The sequence below is a fragment of the Alosa sapidissima genome, chromosome 1 (genome assembly GCF_018492685.1).
Source record: "Alosa sapidissima isolate fAloSap1 chromosome 1, fAloSap1.pri, whole genome shotgun sequence".
Taxonomy (NCBI): Eukaryota; Metazoa; Chordata; class Actinopteri; order Clupeiformes; family Clupeidae; genus Alosa; species Alosa sapidissima.
The window spans coordinates 25,710,437-25,733,031 of NC_055957.1; the positions used below are offsets into that span (position 1 = coordinate 25,710,437).

Genomic DNA, 22,595 nt, shown 5'->3' on the forward strand with positions numbered 1-22,595 from the left:
TATCTATCTATTGCAAGGGTCCTATGGAGAGCGGTTCATATTGGGATAGGCAGAAGCACAGTTTAATAAAAATTAGTTAAATAATAATAATAAGTCATTAACTTTTCTATTAACATATAGTTTGCAAATAAACAATTAACATTTAAATGATGTAAGAAATAACTGTTAATTAGTGCCAAAAAGACATTTAGTTAACTATTAATGATGTTTTATAAACAAAGTTCGGGTGGAGCCTTCGGGATGATTGACAGCAATTAACTCACCCACTGCCGCCGCAGGGTAGGCCTATTTAAGCCGACCTCCTTTTCCATACGTCACACGCTCCGACGTTCGCGAAATCATCCCCCCTCCTCCCCCTACTCCTCCATTTCACCAATTGCCCTGTTACTCATCCTCCTTACACAGGGGGGTGCAAGCGGTCATCGCTCTATCGCGATATCCGCTCCAGGCACTCCAGGACCACGGACAGCTACCTTGCCAAACACGCACTTCTCCCATACATTCTAGTCTAGCTGAAGCAATCATATAGAAGGGCGAACTAGTGAAACACATATTAATACAATATTAGTTAATAGATTTGCTAAAACATTAACATACAGAACAACTAATATTTAATTAATGATGAAAAAACTATTAACTTGTGCCAAATAGATATGTTAGTAACAATTAACAAATATTAACAAAGGGTTAGGTAATTACTAGTTTGCTATTTATTATGGCACCTTATTATGGAGTGTTACCCAATTTTGTTTATGGTCAAACCTTCCAATTCCAATTCATTCAATGATGCTCATAGATGCAGGACTCTGCTTCTCATAAGACAGCGTATAGCTGGATCCCTTGTGATGTGATGGATCCCTTGTGATTTGGATAGCGTTCATTCCTGCCATGCACATCTTGAGCAGTTTTGTTTTGGGAATCCAGGTGTGATGCTTCTGGATATGTAGTGGAAATCCTCCCAATCCTTACGTCAATTTTTTAGCCAACACTGATATTCTGAGATGAGGCTGCTTAAAGAGAAATTAAGCAGATGGTCGCATTAAAATGAAGGTTATTGGGATCCTATGAAACAGCCCACATAGAAATTCTATAAAGATGAAATACTGTGGCAGGGTAATGTACAATGCAACCGGAAAGTTTTCAGACCACATTTTGTTTTGTTTCAGACTCATCTTATAATGGATTCAATTCATTTCACAAAAATCAGGCGTTTGGAGTGTTTTGTAAATTTATACAAAAAAAAAAATAAAAGACTAAACTATTTCATTTACATAAGTATTCAGACCCTTTGTTATGACACTTGCGATTGAGCTCTGGTGCATCCTACTTCATCCTACTTCTATCTTCTATTGTCCCTGAGATGCTTCTACAACTTGATTGGAGTCCACCTGTGCCTAAATGAATTCATTGGACATTATTAAGAGAGGCACACATCTCTTTATATAAGGTCTCACAGTTGATGATGTATGTCTGAGTGAAAACCAAGCCACTAGAAAATGTCTGCAGCATTGAAAGTGCCCAAGAGCACGGCAGCCTCCATCATTCTCAAATGGAAAAGTTTGGAACAACCAACAGTCTTCCTAGATCTGGCCGCTCAGCCAAACTGAGTAATCTGAGACGAAGGGCCTTGGTCAGACAGGTAACCAATGGTCACTATGAACAATGGTCACTTCAGACCGTCGAGCCAGACCAGGCTAGAGTAATTTGGGGGCCACCTGTTGATAGTTGCCCAGGTCTACAAGCCTCATATCCCTGAGAACTTTGTGTTCAGACTGTCAGGCTACTAGCCTCTCCGGATTACACCTCGACACGCCACCGCTTGTGAAAACCTCACCAATACCACCCATTTTCAAACAGGATAAGCAGAAAGTCATGTATCTCTCTATCATATCCTGTATGCTAACGAAGTCAGTCACCAATTTCCGCCCTTTTATGTGTATGTCACTTAATATTCATTTCTATACAAAACCAAGACGGCGGATTCCTAAAGGAAAGCAAGCACACACAACATACGTGTATCTAAATGAGCTATGTACCAAAAATGACATTTTACCGTGACTCGAAGAGCCATAAACAGTGTTTACAAATCTGGTCACAGTGTTTACAAATCAGGCTATACAAATCTGCTTGGATTGTGGAATTTTGATTTTGCGAGGATGTGTCGCATGAGTGGGCACCCACTAGCCCAGTACCAAACTCCGAGCGCACAGTAAAGAAAATAGGATTTTGAAGGTAGTAGATGCTCCTGCAGCTGGAGTCCTGCTAAGAACCAAACAAGACTTTGTTCAAATCTACACATCTGGCTACAGGAAAATGTAAGGTTCATTTATCAAATGTTATTTTGAAGTATTAAAAAACATCTTTATTGTAGAATGGGGCAGGAATTGGTGCTTTTACGATAGTTCTCTTAAGTATTCCACACTATCGATATATAGCATAAAACACACTGGCAGGAGTGTAAGGTGGGACGCTTGTCTATAAGCCCTTTCCCACTGCCAAAATCCCCGCGATTTTATGTACCAGAATCGCGGAATGACTGTCCCTTTCACATAGACCGAGGCGGAACGGCGGGACAAAGTGTCTCGCCAAATTTACTACCAAGCACCCTAGACATTTTGCCAAGACAATTCGTTCCGGCACCAGTGTGAATGCGTTAAGGCGGAAAGGGGAATCTGGGTGGGCATTTTGATGCTATGTCCAGCCCACCACAAGAGATTGCAAATAAATCTAACTGATCAAAAGTAGCAGAGACAGCACATTATCTTTAAATCTTTAAATTAGCAAAATCTCCAGTCATTTAACGCCTGCTAGAGTTGACATAGCTCGGAATGCAGCGATAAAACAAAGCATGAACTCATGAGCGTCTGTCTGCCCTATATGTATATCCTCTGATTTTAATGTTTATAGATATCTAGGCGATATTTGTAACATTTATTTTGTATTTGGCCTGTTATAAAATCACGTATTGAACAATTTAAACACATTGTGAACCCCAAAGTTGGAGACGTGCATAGACATTCACTGTAACAAGATTCTGTGATTTTCACAGCATCACTGCTGTTTTTGAGGAAAATGTGTACTGTATTCAAAGATTGTTAAGGCGGAGCAAGATGTTTCATCAGGAGCCACTTCCGGGAACCCGGATCGCACGAGGGGGGGGTCAAAATCCCCCTTTATGCAGAGCAGAGGCAGCGACTGCTCCATTGAAGTCTATGGGCATAGCTCAGAATTTCACCACATATGCTAAGGTCTTAGTTCTATAGAGTTAGGAATGTGAATTTCGGGCACGTTTTCATGATCCTCAAACCCTTCTGAACATTTCAGGTACATTTTTAGCATTTTTGAGCATTCCAGTCTGGAGAAAATCAACCTTATATCAGGTGTGCGCCGGTTATTTATGCAGCTGCTGTTGGCCGGTTGCAACGTACGCTCGTCAATACGTCATCGACACGCCTCTTTATGCAGACAGGATTCGATCCCCATTTCGCGCCCATAGACATGAACTACGACGAAGTATCTTGCTCCGCCTTAACAATCTTTGCTGTATTTGTGAATACAGTATGTTGCTGTAGTTTCGCTATGAATTATGGTCAAAAATGGTCAAACTACAGTAATAAAAATTTGCTGCGAATCATAACACAGTAATAAATCTGACTCCTCCCTCACTTGTCAGCTTTTTGAAAATTTTGAAAAAACATGGCGGAAAATCAGTTGGGGTTTTCTGTTTTCTTTTTGCACATAAATACAAAGTTAAGCTCCCAGATAGCAAGGTGACATTGATATTATGTTGATTTTCCATCCAAATCATCATTTTGAAAAGTCATGGATTTATGGTTTAATGGGAAATTTTGACGTGGTGATTGAAACATGCACCGCGCGACGACGTTTGAACTGTCCGGCGGCGGGAGATCATTTTTGAGCAACAGTTCAGTCAGTCAGACCAACGGTGTTCAGCACTCTGTCAAGTTCGCAGCTCCACCTTAATGGTAAGCAAGCATTTATTTATGTAACGTTAATGTTTCATTGTGAAATTGTACTACATTAAATTCAGGCATGTGTACAGTCTATGTACGTTGTACTGTCTAACTTACAAACTCATCCATGCTTGTTGGATCAACTAAGTAAGTAACGTCAGGCTAGCTATCATAGTTGCTGTTGCTGTGAAGGTGGCATTAACGTTAATGTTTTATGTTACGTTAACGTTTTGGTAGTCTCGTTTATATTAGGCCTACCTTAGTTCTCAGTTTATTATATTCATATAATTTATATAAAACATTCGCTAGTAGTGCTAGGCCTAGTATGTTACTGTCACAATGTTAGGCTGAAGATGATGTGCTGCTGGTTAACGTTAACGTGGAGGTTTAGCTGCTACCAGCTAACTTATGTAACGTTAACTCATCGTAATCAGTACATATATCTATGTGTTGCTGCAAGCAAACATCATCAATGAGCTCACCCAGCTGGCTAACGTTAGCAGCTAAATATACCTTGCGAAACTGAGTTATGCTAACACCATCTTCAGCCTGGCATTTTGACAGTAAACTAAAAAAACATACAGTATATATATAAATGATTATTCTAAAGTTTCACTTGTAAGTAGCCTTCAGTTTCAGTTGAAAATTGTTATCTAACACCGTTTATCTTTTTTTTCTTCTATTTCTGCTAGGTGCTGCTTCACTCTGATACTGGTGGTGGATCAGGCAGACTGCAACCGTTGGTCTAACGTTAGGATGCAGCACACGAGAATTTCTAAACGGAAAAAAAGTGAATAAATGTACTTGCTTTTCAAACTGATAACAAGTTGTCAATGGTTATTTATGCAAGTTTGTGTAGCCTAAACCATACCTAGGCCTAGTGAAATTTATCCTGGCTGTAGATAAAGCAGGATATGAATTTCCCAAAATTACTGTATATAATATTACAGCACTGGTATTACTACTGTACTAAGTTACAGTATGATCCATAAGTACTGTGATTAAAAATACGGTAGACAATTCAATACTGTATACATTACAGCACTACTGTAGTTTGCATTTACAGTATCAGGCATAGGTACTGTGATTTCATATACAGTAGGTGTACTGTAGAGTGAAATACAGCAACTTGCTGGTTATTTGCTGCCAGCAAGTTGCTGTAAATTTTACATTAAACTTTTTACAGTGTTGCTGCAAATTTAAAACCGGATTACTCTGGAATGGCTAACTGTACAGGGGAATGCTTTACACCTTTGTGTTCGGTAAGGTCTGCTGTTTATTCTGATATATGGTTTGTCATGTGTTGAGGGAAAGTTTGCGAAGTATTCCACCAAGATGAATAGGTAGGTAGACGGGCGCAGAATGTAATATGATTAAATTAAAGTTACTTTACTCGCGAACCGTTTACCACAACAACTAACGTCTAACATCGTTTAAAAGCTGAGAAAAAGCTCTTTCGTGTGATAAATGTGATGTCTGTGATGAGTAGGCTACTTCACAAGTAGTTCAGCAAAGAATGGGTGAATTTGAACGCACTCTCTTTTTGTGCGCTGTCACTTTCTCCACTGCATAAAAGACTAAATTAATTTGCGCTGTTTCAAGCTTTTTCAAAGTTCTGTGATGAGGGAGATTTCACCCCCGGGAATTGTTTTAAATTCTGGCTGCTAAACACACCATTTTAACGAAATTTGGGTGGGACAGAAATACCTTTACAGAGCAAGCAGCTCGGTCCATATCGGCTCTGGCTCACATGATGTTTAAATGCTTTATCGCTTCACTACCCAACACGTGAACAAGAAAGAAAAGAATAAAGAAACCAATGAGCTTATGTCGCGATTTCCGATAGGCCTAGGCCTAGAGAAAAGACAGCTATGGTAACCTAACAATTAGGATTTGCTTACACTGCTGTTTGGTTGTCCCAAACTTTGACGATCCATAGCCTACTTGCATTAACTGAATCTTATCAACCCGAACTGCGATGTTCCAAACGGAGTGACTGTAGGATGCAATGCCTAATCTCACTGCCTTCGGCATAACTGCTAACAGTGCGCCTATTAGGCTACTGTTAAACACCTGAAAAATATTAAGATGCTGTTTTCTTTTCATGACGAGCACTACGCTTGAATGATTTATGACTGAATGGAATGTTGCGTTTTTAAGTGCCAGAACTGCTTATCACGTTGTGACAAAGTTTACACCAATCATCATCTTCTAATGATGAAACCAGACTGATTGGTTATATCAGTCTGGTTTCAGAGCTCACCACAGTACTGAATCAGCCTTAGTTAAAGTTTTTAATGACCTCCTCATCGCTGCAGATAATGGACATATATCAATATTGGTCCTCCTGGACCGCAGCGCTGCCTTTGACACCATAGACCACGACATACTACTCCACAGGCTTGAACATTTGATAGGCATTAAAGACTCAGCACTCGCTTGGTTTAGATCATACCTTTCTAACCGCAGACAATTTGTACAGGTTCACAATAAACCGTCTACCCAGACTATGGTAAAATATGGGGTGCCTCAAGGGTCAGTACTAGGGCCCCTGTTATTTTCTCTCGAATAACTCGATTACAAAAATTACTCGAGGCAAAAACCCTGCCTCGAAGCCTCGTTAAATTACTATGACGCGCACTATACGCGCAGGGATCTGATTGTTCCACACGGACCGTTGTTCAGGAAGCACACCACTAGCGCGTGAATCGTGATACATTCTGAATTTAGCTGGCGCAATGGCGGAGTCAAGATGGCAGAGAATGTCTAAAGTTTTCAAGTAAAGTTTTGGGATCATTACATACTCAAAAAGTAAAAGAACAAGCATCTGAACCGAAAACATCCACTCCATGTTGTTTCACCAAGCGTCAATAAAGTAGGCTATCTATCATCTATCTACTTAGCCTATAGCCTACATTGATGTTGGCTGATTTTAATCACATACTGTATTTGTAGCGATGTCGTGATATAATGTTTAGCTTTGATGTTTTTAAGTAGTAAACTTATTCACGTTCAATTGCAAGACAGTATGCCTAAAAAAGAACCCCTTCTTATACCGTATGCACCCTCATCTTCCCTCACACACTGCACGTGTGCACACACACACAGGTTGCTAGGTTACCATAGCAAATAGGCTCAACCCAGAAATTATTTTTAGTAGCCTAATGGTAAAAAATAGCAAATGGTTGCACTCCAAAAATCTTTTTCTTTCTTTTAATCCATTTTAGCACAGGGGTTAATTGACAAACGTTTCGGCCTGATGGCCTTCGTCAGTGTGTAGTAGCCTAATGGTAAAATTATGATAGATAGGGTACTACAAATGCAAGCTAACCAAAGTGCAGTCGGTTCTCCCGCCATGGTTTTGGAAATCACACACCTGCTGCATCTGAAGGCCCACACATAATAAGACCAACGACCATCACTCTACGCGCCCCCTGTTGTACGTCACATTTTAATTTGCTAGCTAATCCTGCATCCTGGCTCCCCAAAATGCTGCATCATGTGAACAGATCAGAAGGCCGGCAAATTTTCACCTCGTTTTCAGACAAACGTTGCGGCAAAAAGACGTCTCCTCTTCCCGCAAATTTTGCGTGATCTCTGTGTGAAAAGGCCTTATGTTAGTTAACTCATAAGTTCACTTTTTACTGTGCTACATGGCGACCTCTGGGCAGAGTTAGCCTACGGCAGGCAAACATCTTTAATACGGACGTAACCGCTATCTCTAAACTCTGTGTACTGTTAGCAAATAGGCCTACTGCTGCTTTTATAGCCTATGTCAGACAGATCAAATCATGTTTCTCGGCTCCACACACAACGGGTTGACCCCGCCTTCACCTTGACACCACCCCTAGCCCCGCTGTAGTGCCAAGTGGCCCAACGTTTAGGTTGGGTCAGAAATCAGGGGTCAGTAGCACCAACATAGCCCCGAAGTGGCACCAGTTAGCACCCGCACCTGAAGTTGTGAAAGCAATTATCCCCGGCACGGCCCGGCCAGAGGCTCTGGGCCTGGCTAGCTCGGCTTTGGCTCAATTAGATCCAGTGTGTGTGTGTGTTTATGTGTGTGTGTGCATGTATCTTTATGTGTGTGTTTGCGTGCGTGTGTGTGTGTGTGTGTGTGTGTGAGTGCGAGTGTGTGCGTCACAGTCACTAAATGTACACATATATTCATTTATTGTATGGTCCCCCCATGAACGAAATTGGCATGCATTCAGAGGGTGTCATTATGATCCGACACCTCCAATTTCGTGCAGGGGTGAAGGATCAAAGCGAAAAACAATGGTTCCGGGTCATCCTTGCGGGCTACATGCCCACCAAAAAAAAAAAAACCCAGAAGAAAAAAAACAAACTAACTAAGCTTCACTGCGCAGCGGTCATAATAAATGTGCCATATTTTCCACCGGACATTCTGTCCGTTTATATTTTTTTGCTGGACAACTACACATGAAACCGGCTGTAGCTGGCTAACGTGAACTCTGGAACCCCCATACCATAATTTATGCTTTTGCACTGTGCTCTCTTCTTAGGCCTGGTGTGGAGTCTATGATTTCCAGGGGGAATTTCAAATTTTAGTTTTCCACCTCGCCTCAGTCCATCTTAAATGAGACTGAGCCCAAAGAAGACATTAGCATTTCTGAATCATGTTTATATGTTATTTTCCTTTGCATGGCAGAGTTTTAACCATCATTTCTGTGATAAAACTGTGTTCACAGACAATGGTTATCGGACATTTTGCTGAACCCATGCAGTGATTTTGTTTACAGATTCGGGTCTTAAGTTATTATACTTTGTTGTTGCACTAGCTGCTTTCAGACATGTCCTACTAGGAGGGGAGTAGTGTAAGAGCCGGCTAAGTTCCGAGTTCCAAATGCCTGGTTATGTTGTTCAGATATACAGCCCAACCGCTTGATATCCGCAGAACATGCGGGCTAACGGTACGTGTCTATTATTGCGGCGCGTAGACGCAGACGCCTAGCCCTCTCTCCCGTCGCCACTTGTGGGCGTGTATAGGCTAAAGTGTATGGTGTAACGTTTTATGTAATTACACAATGCCAGCTAACGTAGGCTACTAAAGTGGAGGTAGCCTACTACTGTTAACATATTTTATTGAAACACTCACAAATATCACTGACATGTTCCTCCAAAGCACATTCTGTCTTGGTTCAAGTCACCAACAAGGTCTTTTTGATAGGGTGCAGTGGCGAACTTGTTCTAAACTTAACGGCTTCGCCACTATATAGCTTAAAGGGACACCAGGCAACGTTTTTGTGTTAATTACTCATCTTCGTAAGTCGGTATATGGTTAAATGACTCATTACAGGGCGAATGAAGACTCTCTCGCCCGCCCCTATTGCCTGTAGGCAGAATATCCCGCTTGCAAGTTCAGTGTATCGTACCCGCCGACCGAAGCAGGATCAGTTTACAGCACAAAGGGCAGGCTAACGAAACGTTAGCGTTTGTTGCAAACGTGTGTATAATGGCAGAGCCGGCGAAGAAGCAGCAAAAAACCCTTGACGGAAGATGCAAAGAAAAGAAAAAGAGCTTCAGACCGAGCGAGGGGGAGTTTTGTAGAGAAAAAGCATCAGGCTTGCCTGGTGTCCCTTTAATATATTTTCATAAAACCAACACGATTATCAGGCGGAACAAATATTTCTGGCAGGCTATTGTTCCGGACCGGAAGACTAGAGCAAAGGACAGCACTTGTTTACCGAACATGTACTTTCATTGGCTAACCGCCTCGCGTTAACCGCTCTCATTTGCATAAAGTTCAGCCGAGCCCAACTTCTTGACACGCCGCCTCTGTTCAAATGGCCGCGTCGTCTTCCCAAGGTGCATTGCGGAAGCGTAAACCACGCCTTGCCGCTCTCCATAGGAAATGAATGGGCTATGTGTGGCGCGGTGGGCTTTGACACGATAATGGACACGAGCCGTTACTTACACCTATGTCTGAAAGCAGCTACTGTTTGCTGATGCAGTGTTTCCCCATCTTTACTTCTGGGAGACTCTGCCTCCCCGAGATGCTCTTTAACTCATTGAGTGCCAAAAACGTAATATTACGTTTTTCCTTCCCATGCGTTTTTAGCTTTTTTTTTAAATTACGAAACTATACACTCTAACACACCTTATATGTGATTTTGGGAACTCTGTGATGAATGGAAATTAAATATATGACGATCGAAAACTCATGAAAACGCACAATCTGGACATTTTATCTGGACATTTGATCATAACTCGGTTGCCGCTTTGGGTCGAATCAGTGACGCATGCACGTCAGCTCAAAACCAGGCCATTTTCGTGGGTCTATCACTAGGTGGCAGTCTCGCCAGGTCTCGTAGGTCACTTCCCGGAAACTTTACAGGCAACACATATTTCATGAAAGACGTTATATCTCCATTTCTAGAAAAAAAAAAACAGCGATTTTGATGAACACTAGCCACTGTTTAGCTTGCGATTTCTCAGGAACAGAAGCGTGTAGAAATACACGGTTTGCACCCACTGAGAGCTTAAAGTTTCACCTTTCAAACGAGTCAAGTCAAGTCAAGTCAGATTTATTTGTATAGCACATTTAACATGCACAGAGTGCAACCCAAAGCGCTCCACATATAAGACATTGTCATTGACACAGACTAACAAAGACAATAGATGCCGGACGAAGCGGCGTAGTCGCCAGCGTACCCGTGACACCAAGACATACATTTAAGAAATAACAAACACAAAAGATGCCGGACGGAGCGGCGTAGTCGCCAGCGTACCCGTGACACCAAGACATACAACAAACAAATTAATAAATAAAATAAATAAAAATTTAAAATAAAATTAGTCCAATTTCCAACCGGCTGAAAATGTCCAAGGGCAAAGATGACCCGCGTGAAAACTGCGCACAGCTGTGTCTTCACGATGCAACACCAACAAAGTTCTTTATAACTGACAAACCCGGAGAATTCACTGGCAGTCTGGAGAGCACTGGAAGGACACAGTCCGAATTTGTGATGGGCGACCCTGCTGATTATCAGCTCGGTGGTCCTAGACAGTGACCGTTTGTTGTTTGATGGTTGACGCTGTCATCAGAGTTTCTTAGCACTCAATCCAGACTCCAGGCACCGGTAGATGCTAGCATGGCAGCTCGCATGTCAGCCGCAGCTCGGTGGTCGTGGCAGCTGCAGATCTCTTGCAGATTGATGTTAGGCAGTAGGCATTCTTGCTGAGCAATCCCTCCGTCCAGACATTGGATGTGCAGCGTCACGGAAGGATGAGGGACTTCAGAGACATAAGGCAGGCTAGCCAAGGCGCTCATCAGCCCATTGGAAGCTGGTTAACGTTAACTTGACGTTGATGGTGTCAGCCGAGTTTGTTAATCAGAAAAAAAGGACTAAGAATAACACAAAAACGATCGAAAATAACATAAATAAAGAGTGATTACATTTAACTAGAAAAGTAAATACAAAAAATTAACAGAACATTACATAAAATTACGAACATTACATGAATACAAACAAAAACATGATGCCAGACGGAGCGGCGTGTCTCGCCAGCGTCCCCGTAACCGTAACACGAGCCATTGTATGTGTTCATAGCTATAACACAGAATATGCTGTGGCTGTACAAAAATCATCAACAATGGTCTAGATTGCTGGCACTCTAGGACAAAGCTTCCGAAAACAGCTTGGCATTCAATGAGTTAAATACCCAACCATGTTGCCAATCAACCTGCCGAGGTCTATATACAATATACAGACTAAATGGACGAGGCGGAGGCAAAGAAATTCAAGACACAGAGCGGAGTGGAGTTTCCTCCACCAAGTCTATTAATTCTGCATGTCAGGACACCTCGGCAGCCTGCCAATCAGAAAAGGGTATTTCATGTCCCCGGGATAAGAGTTTTTTATTGTGTTCACTTTGTATCTACATTTTACAAAACATCCCAACTTCTTTGGAATTGGGGTTGTATAATTCTCAAATTGCTGTTAGGAGAGGGCCAATGGTGACAGTAACACTTAAAGAAGCCTTATGCAGGTCTGGTTATTCCTTCGCTGTTTCTGGGTTTTCGCCTGATTTGGGCTCGCATTTTTCACGACATAGCTCCCCCTGCAGCTTCGGTAGCAAGTGACTGCTACGCTAAACCCCCACTAGCTAGCGAGCTAGCCATCAAGAAACCAAGCTAAACACATACAGGGCTCACAATAAAACGGTCGAGCAAACACATTGTTTAAGAGACTACCAAACCACATTACAAAAACGAAGTTCACCCAAGGGTAGGCTACAATTTCAACAGCAACAAAGCCAAGTCGGAGTCCGTTTTGCAGTCTTCTTAGAAACTACAATCTGACTACATTTTCAAGGCGCGATTGGATACTTCCGCTGAGTCATATCCGGATTTGTTCGGTCCGAGACCAGAAAGTTGCATATTTGTTTTTTCCGCGGAGAAGCACTAGGGGGAGACGAAGCACCCACCAAAAAGTGACCCAAACGACCCAAAAAGTGTTGTAGAACCATCAGAACGACTCATAACACTGCATAATTAAGGTAATTTTTGCTAAAATTGTTGCATAGGGCTTCTTTAAGACATTTAAGAACAAAACCATAAGACAAAACAGATAACTGCTTACCTATGGTCTCTGTGCTATCAGTCTCTTGCTCCATCTGGTCTTCTTTAGCTCATTAGATCCCTTGAGGTGGCACAGGAAATCAAAGATAATAATTTTTAAGCATTAAAAGACAAGGCTTTCAATTCAAACAGTTGCCCCCGTTTGTGAATTATATTAAGTGGTGCAACAATCTGCTCAATATCTTACACACTATTGAGTGTACTTACATTTGATACTAAAGAGAAAAGTCATTTACCTTCGGTTTCTTCTCCTTTCCTGAAAATAAAAAGATTCTGCATATTCATTAAATACCTCAAATCATTACTTTTGTTCTTTTGGTTAACTCTGAGAAACAGTGTGCCAGTATATGACAAGTTAAACTAAATAAAATGGCTTTGGTGTTAACTAAAACCAGAAAGTCAAGTTTAATGAAACAAACATGGATTGTTGAAATCATATGCAACAACACTGCATCCTTAAAACTTTCAAATTGATTTCCACAATTTGATTCCACAAATTCATTTCCATATTGATTTTCAGCTTTATGAGATTCATGAAACAAAAAACTCCCACCTTTCTTTACAGGCCGCTCAGGTTCCACTAGAAACCTGTAAACTCTGAATGCATTGCTTTTTTTTTTCATATGCTTGTCCTTCACTTCTTCAATATGAGGAACAGAATTCATTGCACAGCGGAAGTTAGCTTTCCATGTCTTTGGATCAGGCTGGTCAACTCCTGGATGGTATTTCCCTACAACAAAACAGGAAACATGACTTCTTGCGAGAAATCAGTATTTAATTTACTTTCTAAATGGGAGGGGGGCAGGCAGCATTGATTTAAAACAACTAAACTGAAAAACACAACATTAATGGTAATATCAAAATTGAAGAGAGTGTCAAAATGGACACGAAAACATTTGCACATACTGTTGATAACCAACAGTAACAAATAGGCACTAGTGAGTTGTGGCTACATCCCTGTTTATATCCAGTGCTGAATGCCTTAATTTCAAAACTGGGACATTTTCCTGTCAGAGATTCTGAGTTGACTCTTTGCAGTAACATTAGTGAATCCTTCAACCTTTCTCCAGAAAGGCTGGCATGCACTGCAGACTCAGAATAGAGACTACACCCCTATTTTATGTGATTCTATAATTTAAGCAAGCATCATTTGCAAGGGTTTTACCTGTGTTGATTGCCCAGTTCTTGAACAATGGTGCATCTTTATCAAGATCCCATTCATTACTTGATGCATGAGTCCAAGGAATCTGGAATATCTTCTCATCCTATTGGAAGAAGGTTTAGTTTCTGTAAAGTTGTGGTAAAACTATGGTAAGCAACATGCAGTTACACATCTTAAAGGGTCATAGAATTTAAAACTATGTTTACCTTGGCATAGTTCAACATTGAATAATGGTATGTGAAACAGATAGAGTAAAACTTAAATCCCATTGTTGTCTATGCACATCCCACAACTTGAAATGACCATAATAAAACAGGAAAATCTAAACAAAGCCCTGGTATGTGGTTCTCCTAAAATGTACATACACCACACCAAAAGCCCACGCAGCTCAGCTACAGGAATTACAAGGAAGGAAATGCTGAAAGTTTATAAACAAAAATAAAACAGGTGTAAATGCCCCAGGTAGGGTTGTAAAGGTACACATATTCGTACCGAACCGTTTAGGTACAGGACGTTAGGTTCAATACAGATGTGTACTGAATGCAGTCTTAAACAATAATCAGCAGTAAGCTTTTTGTATGTATACCATGTTTCCATTTAGAAACAAATATATTAGTGGTGAACCATATATCAGTTTAGTTGTTCATCACTTAATATTCATTTCTATACAAACCAAGTCGGCGGATCTCTAAAGAAACGCAAGCCCCCACCCCATAAGTGTACCTAAATTAGCTATGTACCAAAAATGTCATTTTACCGTGACTTGAAGCTGTAAACAGTGTTGTAAGGGTGCGTGTACAAATCCAAACAAAAGTTAAGAACCAAACCAGATTTTGTTCAAATCTATACACACATGGCTACTGAAAAATGTAAGGTTAATTTATTAAATGTTATTTTGAAGTATTAAAAAATCATCTTTGTTTTAGAATTTTTGAACAAAAGGGGTGGAAATTGGTGCTTTTACGATACGTTTATTGTTTCCAGCAAGTTTCCTGCCTGGAGTTTTCGCGTCGCTCTGCAAGCGTCACCCACCTTCGTTGGTCAGATTGGTGAATGACTATCCAATTGCATACAGAGTCATTTGAACTATGCCTGTCGATCACGCCTCTTGTGCAGTAGAAAATGGAAAGTGTTGTGAATCAGAATCCTTTTTGTAAATGTAGATACTGTGTATTTCTTGTGCCTTTTGTCAGTGTGTGTGTCTTTGGTCTGTATGCAGTGTATCCATTGTTTATCCTTGAATGATTAGAATTCAGTAGGCACTGTCTAGGGGCCTTTTGGCTTATCCTCAGGTGACTCTCTATTGTATACACTAGGGAGCAAGGATGGGGAAGCAGACCTCCTATTGTCAACACTTGGCCATGAGCAAGTTGGGGTGCTAAAACAATATGTGGCCAGGCCTTTGAAGCTTAATTAAAGAATAATAAAGCTGACCAGGCCTGATGACACAACAACAAGAGACCACATCCCCACACCTTTATATTGCATATTCATACTAGAGGTCACTCCTTCTCTTTGTTTGTAACTTACTTAAGGTTAAATTTTATTTTGTATAGTCAGAGAATAGGGATGCACGATATATCGGCGGCCGATATATTATTAGCCGATAAGTGAAAAAATGAAAATATTATTATCGGTCCGATAACAGAATTCTGGCCGATAATTTGCGCCAATATTTTTTAAAGTCCTAATTTAGGCCTACGTAAGGTCCGTCTGGCTACACTGAGCTACTTGAGCTTGGTTGGCTATACTTTTTCCTCAATATAATGTCAGCGGTGTGAATGTATTTCACCACTCTAACAAAATCTGTGGATATGCGTTCATTTGGGAATCTGTGCATCTCAAAATCCTCTCGTGAATGATCCGCCATTTAACCTTAACAGAGCGGAGCTCAGCCCTATCTAGAGCCGTCTTGTGCTGGTGTGTTTGCACTTTACCGCGCTGGTCGGGGAAACAAATAAACAAACTCGTTAGTGGGACGAGTACATAAGTAGGCCTAGTTCTAAGTTGTGTTTTAGTATTATATTTGCATTACTTTAGCTTAGGTTTTGTATTATTACCTAGAAATATGCTAACCGTGCTTCAGTTCCAGACAGGTCATCATAATAAGTTATTAAAACCTTCGGGGCAACATCCTTTCATTTCTGCTGCAGCAGGTTGTGCGCAACAGAGTAGACGGACATAAGATACAGTCTGAGGAGTTGCAGCTTTATTCAGTTACCCGCAGTTGAAACTAAACCTAAGTTTCCCTCACAAACTCTGATTTGGTAAAATTCCATATCGGTGCATCTCTATCAGAGAATACTGGTGAAACCCATGATGGGGTGACACAAACATGCACTGGCCCCTCATTGAAAAGAATAAAAGCCTGTATCCTGACTGAGTCTCCAGAGAAATATGGTAGTAAAAGAAATGGCTATCAAAATACATAGCAGACTCTCCAGACCAATGTTCAATCTTAAAAGATTGAGCTTGGTCTGGTGATAACGAGACTAGGTTGTATGGGGAATGTCAGCACTTTGCATACCCTTCCCTAGGAACTGAACGGGCATGGTTGATGTTGTAACAGGATCCTGCAAGGCTTCAACCTTAATTCAACCCTTAGGGCAGCCGTGGCCCACTGGTTAGCACTCTGGACTTGTAACCGGAGGGTTGCCGGTTCGAGCCCCGACCAGTGGGCCGCGGCTGAAGTGCCCTTGAGCAAGACACCTAACCCCTCACTGCTCCCCGAGCGCCGCCATTGTAGCAGGCAGCTCACTGCGCCGGGATTAGTGTGTGCTTCACCTCACTGTGTGTGCTGTTTGTGTTTCACTAATTCACCGATTGGGTTAAAATGCAGAGACCAAATTTCCCTCACGGGATCAAAAAAGTATATATACTATACTATACTATACTAATTGACTGTTTGTTTGAACCATTTCACCTATACTATAACTCGAACTTTGGACAATTTCGAACAGGCTTCACTTAGTGGCTGGCACTGACTTATAACTCCTACACGAAGGAGGTAAGACCTAATCAGGGGTGTGTTAGCAACGACGTGGCTCAACCACTGTGGTACGATGCAACTTGTGATCAGACAACGACGTTGTAACACCCGTTTCCAGAAAGTATTGTACCTGTGTCGCAATTCGCTACATCCAGCGTTCAAACACCGTAGGCTAGTTCCAAGAACGTTGTTGATGATGCAGCGATACATATCATTGGTGGAAACAGTGGCAATGTGTAATACCCCACCCCCTAGAAAATGTCAAAATTTTTCTAATTTAAACCAAAGGTTTAAAAAAGCAAAAACCTAAACCTATTGCAAGCATATAAAGCAATTTACTTAAGCCGACCAATATGTGTCATTATTTGTGTTAAATATATATGGGTCATTCCACGTCAGTTCAACCAGGGCCCACGCACTTAGGTCTCAAAAAATTCTGAAAAAATTACCAGGTGTACCTATGTTACCCAGGAGACACACTGCAAAATTACTCTTATGTAAGATCAATACTTTCCAAGATACAGCCAGTTTTACAGGGGGAGGGGGGTGTCGATTTTGTTCGGCCTCTTTTTTTGTCAAAGTTCACAAGCCCACAGCGCAAGAACTAAACCATGTAGGAGGCTCAAATTTTGCATGCTGGTACATAAATAGGAGTAGTATGTAGCAAAATCGTCACGTTTGGTCTGGATAATCCTGCATGGTCATAGCTGTCCCTCAAAGTTGATACAAATGTTATTGGAGTTTTTGGCTGGGCTCTGTTTAAGCCTTCAGAAGACATATTTGTACTCAACATAGGCTCTTGATTTATTTTCCTTACTGAGATAAGTAGAAACACTCTCACAAAAAGCAATGAACAGAAAACAAATCCCTTCAGGGTCTGAACAGCAGACCTCACAAGTCTGAAAAATCATTTTGGTTATCATTTTCAGAGCACCCAAACACCTTGTGGGAATATACAAAGATTTTTTAAATATGTTTTTCTTTATTCTCCATGATCCCGTCTTTTTGAAAACACCAATTTGACTTGTCTTATACAAATCTTTCTTTTTTATTTTCCACCCTGAACATGGGCAAAATGCCCCATTGACATTAATATGTTTTATATAGAGTCACCACACTGCCACCTGTGGTTGTATAGAGTAACCTGTGGTAGCTCTATACAAAACATATTGATGTCAATGGTGCATTTTGCCCATATTCAGGGTGGAAAGAGAAAAAGAAAGATTTGCATAAGACAAGTCAAATTGGTGTTTTTAAAAAGAAAAGATCATGGAGAATAAAGAAAAAAATATTTAACAAATCTTTGTATATTCCCACAAGGTGTTTGGGTGCTCTGAAAATGAGAACCAAAATGATTTTTTAGACTTGTAAAGTCTGCTGTTCAGACCCTGAAGGAATTTATTTTCTGTTCATTGTTTTTTTGTGAGAGTGTTTCTACTTATCTCAGTAAGGAAAATAAATCAAGAGCCTATGTTGAGTACAAATATGTCTTCTGAAGGCTTAAACAGAGCCCAGCCAAAAACTCCAATAAAATTTGTATCAACTTTGAGGGACAGCTATGACCATGCAGGATTATCCAGACCAAACGTGACTATTTTGCTACATACTATTCCTATTTATGTACCAGCATGCAAAAGAGCCTCCTACATGGTTTAGTTCTTGCGCTGTGGGCTTGTGAACTTTGACAAAAAAAAGAGGCCAAACTAAATCGACACCCCCCTCCCCCTGTAAAATTGGCTGTATCTTGGAAAGTATTGATCTTACATAAGAGTAATTTTACAGTGTGTCTCCTGGGTAACATAGGTATACCTGGTAATTTTTTCAGAATTTTTTGAGACCTAAGTACGTGGGCCCTGGTTGAATTGACGTGGAATGACCCATATAGCCTAGACGAATTTCAGGGTATCGCAAGTTTTATTGTCTCTCATGGCTTAACGTTAACGGCAGCGCATCGGTACCACCAGAGTTTGCATCCTCTCTTCTGACTAAGAGTAGGCCTTACGAGACACAACAATAGGTTTTGACCCTAAATATTCATGTATATAGTTAATCTACATCGAGAGACCATTATGACAGTCAGTCAAAAACAATTGTTTCAAATATAGTTGCACTGCTTTATTTGGTACACCTTCTATGGTAACATCATTTGGTACACCATATGTTAACACTCTGTTCATCAATTCTATGGTAATGTAAAGGTCTGCCTGTCTAAATGAACACTTGAATGAATGAATACAACAAATAGATGCACGTAAATGTCCAACATATACAAAATTAAGAGACTAAAAATTAAGGGACCACTGCAAATTTGAATATGACCGTCAACTCATTCGCATGTCACTCAGCAACAGTAGGATAACATCAGAAAAAACTGGCAGTGGTCTCTTCATTTTTTCCAGAGCTGTATTGTTTACACAGCACTCAGTTTTTTCGTGGACATAGGCCTATGTCATTTGGCAGCATGGAGCTTGAATACAGCAAATCAGCATTGTCCAGACACATTAACATAAATCTAATTTCTTGATATCATCATGTAGTAAGGCTGTGCAAAATTCGAAATTGAAGTGAGAATGACTTGAATTTCAATTACATTTTTAGTTTAATTTTGAATTGAGGTATATGGCATCAATTTCATGCCTAATGTATTGAGAATCAAAACCCAGAATCCGAGAACGAAAACATTCCATTTTAATAACTTCTTTCAAGGTCCTGACTGTGTGGAATTTATTTGAACTGCAATGAATTTAATTCCTTTTTTTTCTCATTCCAATTAAAATTCCAATTCCACTTCCTGTGGGATGGAACCAATTAAATTCAAAATTCCAACTCATTAACTGAATGGAGGCCAAATAAAATTATGAATTAAGCACAGCCCTATCATGTAGGGTTACTAACCTTATTAATCCACCTGAGGCCCTTTATTAAACCACTGTTAATCTGTTCTTCTAGCCAAGGGCGCATTCGCATCCTTTGCACTGGCATGATGGCTTGATACTACCCAGGAAGAGAAAGACGAGAACAGGAATAACTGTATGATCTCATTGTGTATTCTTTTTTTAGAATGGTGCACTTCAGTTTGGTTTCTGATCTAGCATGTTGCAAGCCACCATACATTTCACTGCAATGGATTCAACATGTACCTGATGGCTGTGAGAACTTCTGCTACACCACAGCTGTAGACAATCTCTTATTTCTAAAACATGGGAAACAGAGCAGCTCAAATTAATATCTTCACTTGTGGAATTAAATCTTTTTCACACCAGGTACACATTTTTGGATTAAATATTCACACAAAATCACGCAGGCAATTGCATGCAAATGTTCTTGTTAGTCTTATTACACAGATGACATGCAATCAGCATTCTAAAGTTAGCTTAAGGCTTGATATAACTTGGCATAACTTAACTTTGTTTATAGTCTCCCCAATTTACTTTGTTGTAAGACCTTAACTTGAATGCAGCAGTTTTGAACAAATGTATGCAGCATGGTCACGATGCTAAGCGGGTTTAATAGCAATTTAGCCCATCCACAAGCACAGCTAAGCTAGCTGGCATCCGTTACACTTCCTTCAACAATTGTTAATATTTTGTTAAATGTACATGCAGGGGCGGGTCAATTACAAGAGAGCAGGCCCAGAGCCCGTCTACATTCTCTGGCAGGCCTAGTAGTAGGCCTACGCATTGCGTTCAACCCAGCATGCATCACATCAAGTCAGATCTCAGCAGCGCTGCATGAAGTCGAGTGAGCTAACAATAGCGGCAGGTTCAAACACACCTGGCTCTACAGCAGGGATCTCATACTCCCGGCCCGCGACCTAATGTCAAAATAATAATGTAATTCGGCCCTTGAGGGTATTTTTAATTGCGACAAACAACAACACTGGTTAAAATAGACGATAGATCCAAGTACACATCCCATTTGTATTCTCCTCCACTAGTTGCTAGACATCCATGGTTCGAATTTCGGGGGGGATTGGGGCGGTCCGACTCCCCTAGATGAGACTTGGACCCTCCCAAATGGGATGAAAATAATAGTTTAGGGGGTACTGAAAAAATGTAATAAAATGTAATGTTATCATATATTGCATATAATCAAATGTATTACCATCACATACCAACAATTCAGGATATAATCTAATGAAATACGATTTTCAAACCCTCACCCCCATTGGGCTGTACCATTTATCTGGTACGTTCAGACTGTGTTCTTTGCTATGATGCAGCAAAGAACTAAGAATTTAATTCTTAATGAACAAGAGGGAATCTGCACTAATATTCAGCGAATTTCGCATGTAGATGGTTCTCAACCTTTTTTAAGCAAATGCCCATACACCCATAATTGCAACGTTACCTGCAGTTTGTTTGAACCGCTAGGTGAACATATAATAATAAATTGGACCAGAAATGTCTTTCTTTGTTGCCATTATTAGAGATCAGCCTTTCTTAAAAGCGTATTGCTGCACAAACGTTTTGTGATAGAACACCAGGCGCACAATCCACTAGGCTACATTATATGAAATGCCTAGGCTAAATAACGTGAAGATATTTGATTTCCAACCGTGAACAAGTCATTTTTTTATTTGCTTGACGTTTGGTAGGCTTAGCTATCCAAGAAAAAATAATTAAATGAACCAAAGGCAGGCCTTAGGCTAGGTGAACTTGGCTATTAAACGGGAGACTTGCTTGCCATCCAGTGGCAAATTAGATGGGTAAATTTACCCCCTTCATAAACTTTTTGTTTATACTCAAAGATTTTTATATTTACGGTAGAACTTTATCTCTGACCACTGTCAAACCTTTTGAAATGTTAATCCAATGGTGTTTTCTTAACCCTGGCACCTAAGGTTTGCCATGCAGGTTTAAATAAGTTATGAGAGAAAAATACCTAGTATGCACACATTATGCTTTTTGTTTGTTTTTATAATTTGCATTAATTTATTTGATAATTATTTTATTTATAATCTAAGGTTGCTAGTGTCTAAAAAGAGATAAAAAGACTTGCACTTTCTGTTTGCAGTTTTGTGTAGTATAGCCATTCTTTTTTGTATTATTAACACTGACGTGGCCCCTCCAATCAGATGACGTTGGCAGAAGTGGCCACCAGCTCATTTGAGTTTGAGACCCCTGCTCTACAGGAAACAAACGAGCTTACAGCGAGCCTTTGGTGCACGCATAGAGTCTATGGGTGCACGTATCCGCAACGGCGTTTTCGTAAACGCACAGAAGTATGGAAGCGAGGCGGCCACTACGCTTCACGAACAGAGCGTTTCAGTTGCGCGCTTCCTCGCGTGCCTTAGGTTTATTAAATACTCGTTCCTTTTCTAAGCTCTTGTAAATCAACCGAGATACTAGGTAGGCTATTATAGGTTGTTATAACACTTGACTTTAGACCGTAGGGCGTAATAACGACGTTACTTCCCTACATGATACAAACTAAATTCTGTTAAAGATAGCTTGTCTGTAGATAGATAGTCTGTAACACCACTATTTGCGGTCAATAGACCTACTTCACTCTCAGCTGGACAATGCATAATAGACACAACTTAAACTCATTTGCTGTCTCTTTTTTACCTGTTATTGTTTATGTCGAGACCACCAACCAACCGACCACAACAAGGAAACTTTTGCTTTTCTTCTTCTTCTTTTTTTCTTTGGCGGTTGGCAAACAGCTTTTAGGTGCATTACCGCCACCTTCTGAATAGGAGTGTGGGTCTGAATACTACATCCCTCTAAATTCTATGGAATAAACCTGTTGTTTTCAAATATTGAAAAACACATCTAAAACATTGTTCCCCAGAATTTCTTTGCAGTATATCGGTTATGTCCAGACTTATTTTTTCTTGTGCTAGCTGCTCTATAAGTGTCTGTC

The 22,595-nt window shown here is 40.5% G+C and overlaps 1 protein-coding gene across 8 annotated transcripts; it reads right to left on the reverse strand.

The window, feature by feature from the left end:
* Positions 1–653: 653 nt before the first annotated feature.
* Positions 654–22,375, reverse strand: LOC121680297 (interferon regulatory factor 2-like). 8 transcript variants are annotated; one of them, XM_042059693.1, is made up of 9 exons: positions 22,298–22,354; positions 20,502–20,541; positions 19,868–19,920; positions 19,623–19,721; positions 13,742–13,841; positions 13,130–13,306; positions 12,813–12,832; positions 12,578–12,637; positions 655–1,011 (listed from the first exon to the last, which is right to left on the reverse strand). In XM_042059693.1, exons 4-8 carry the CDS (start codon positions 19,707–19,709, stop codon positions 12,578–12,580), a joined length of 444 nt encoding a protein of 147 aa, XP_041915627.1. In that variant the 5' UTR covers positions 19,710–19,721; positions 19,868–19,920; positions 20,502–20,541; positions 22,298–22,354; the 3' UTR covers positions 655–1,011. The 8 variants fall into 8 exon arrangements, with proteins under 8 accessions (XP_041916065.1, XP_041915627.1, XP_041915777.1 ...); XM_042059843.1 differs by lacking the exon at positions 20,502–20,541 and having other exon boundaries at positions 655–1,007; positions 22,298–22,375; XM_042059611.1 differs by lacking the exon at positions 20,502–20,541 and having other exon boundaries at positions 22,298–22,375.
* Positions 22,376–22,595: the final 220 nt, after the last annotated feature.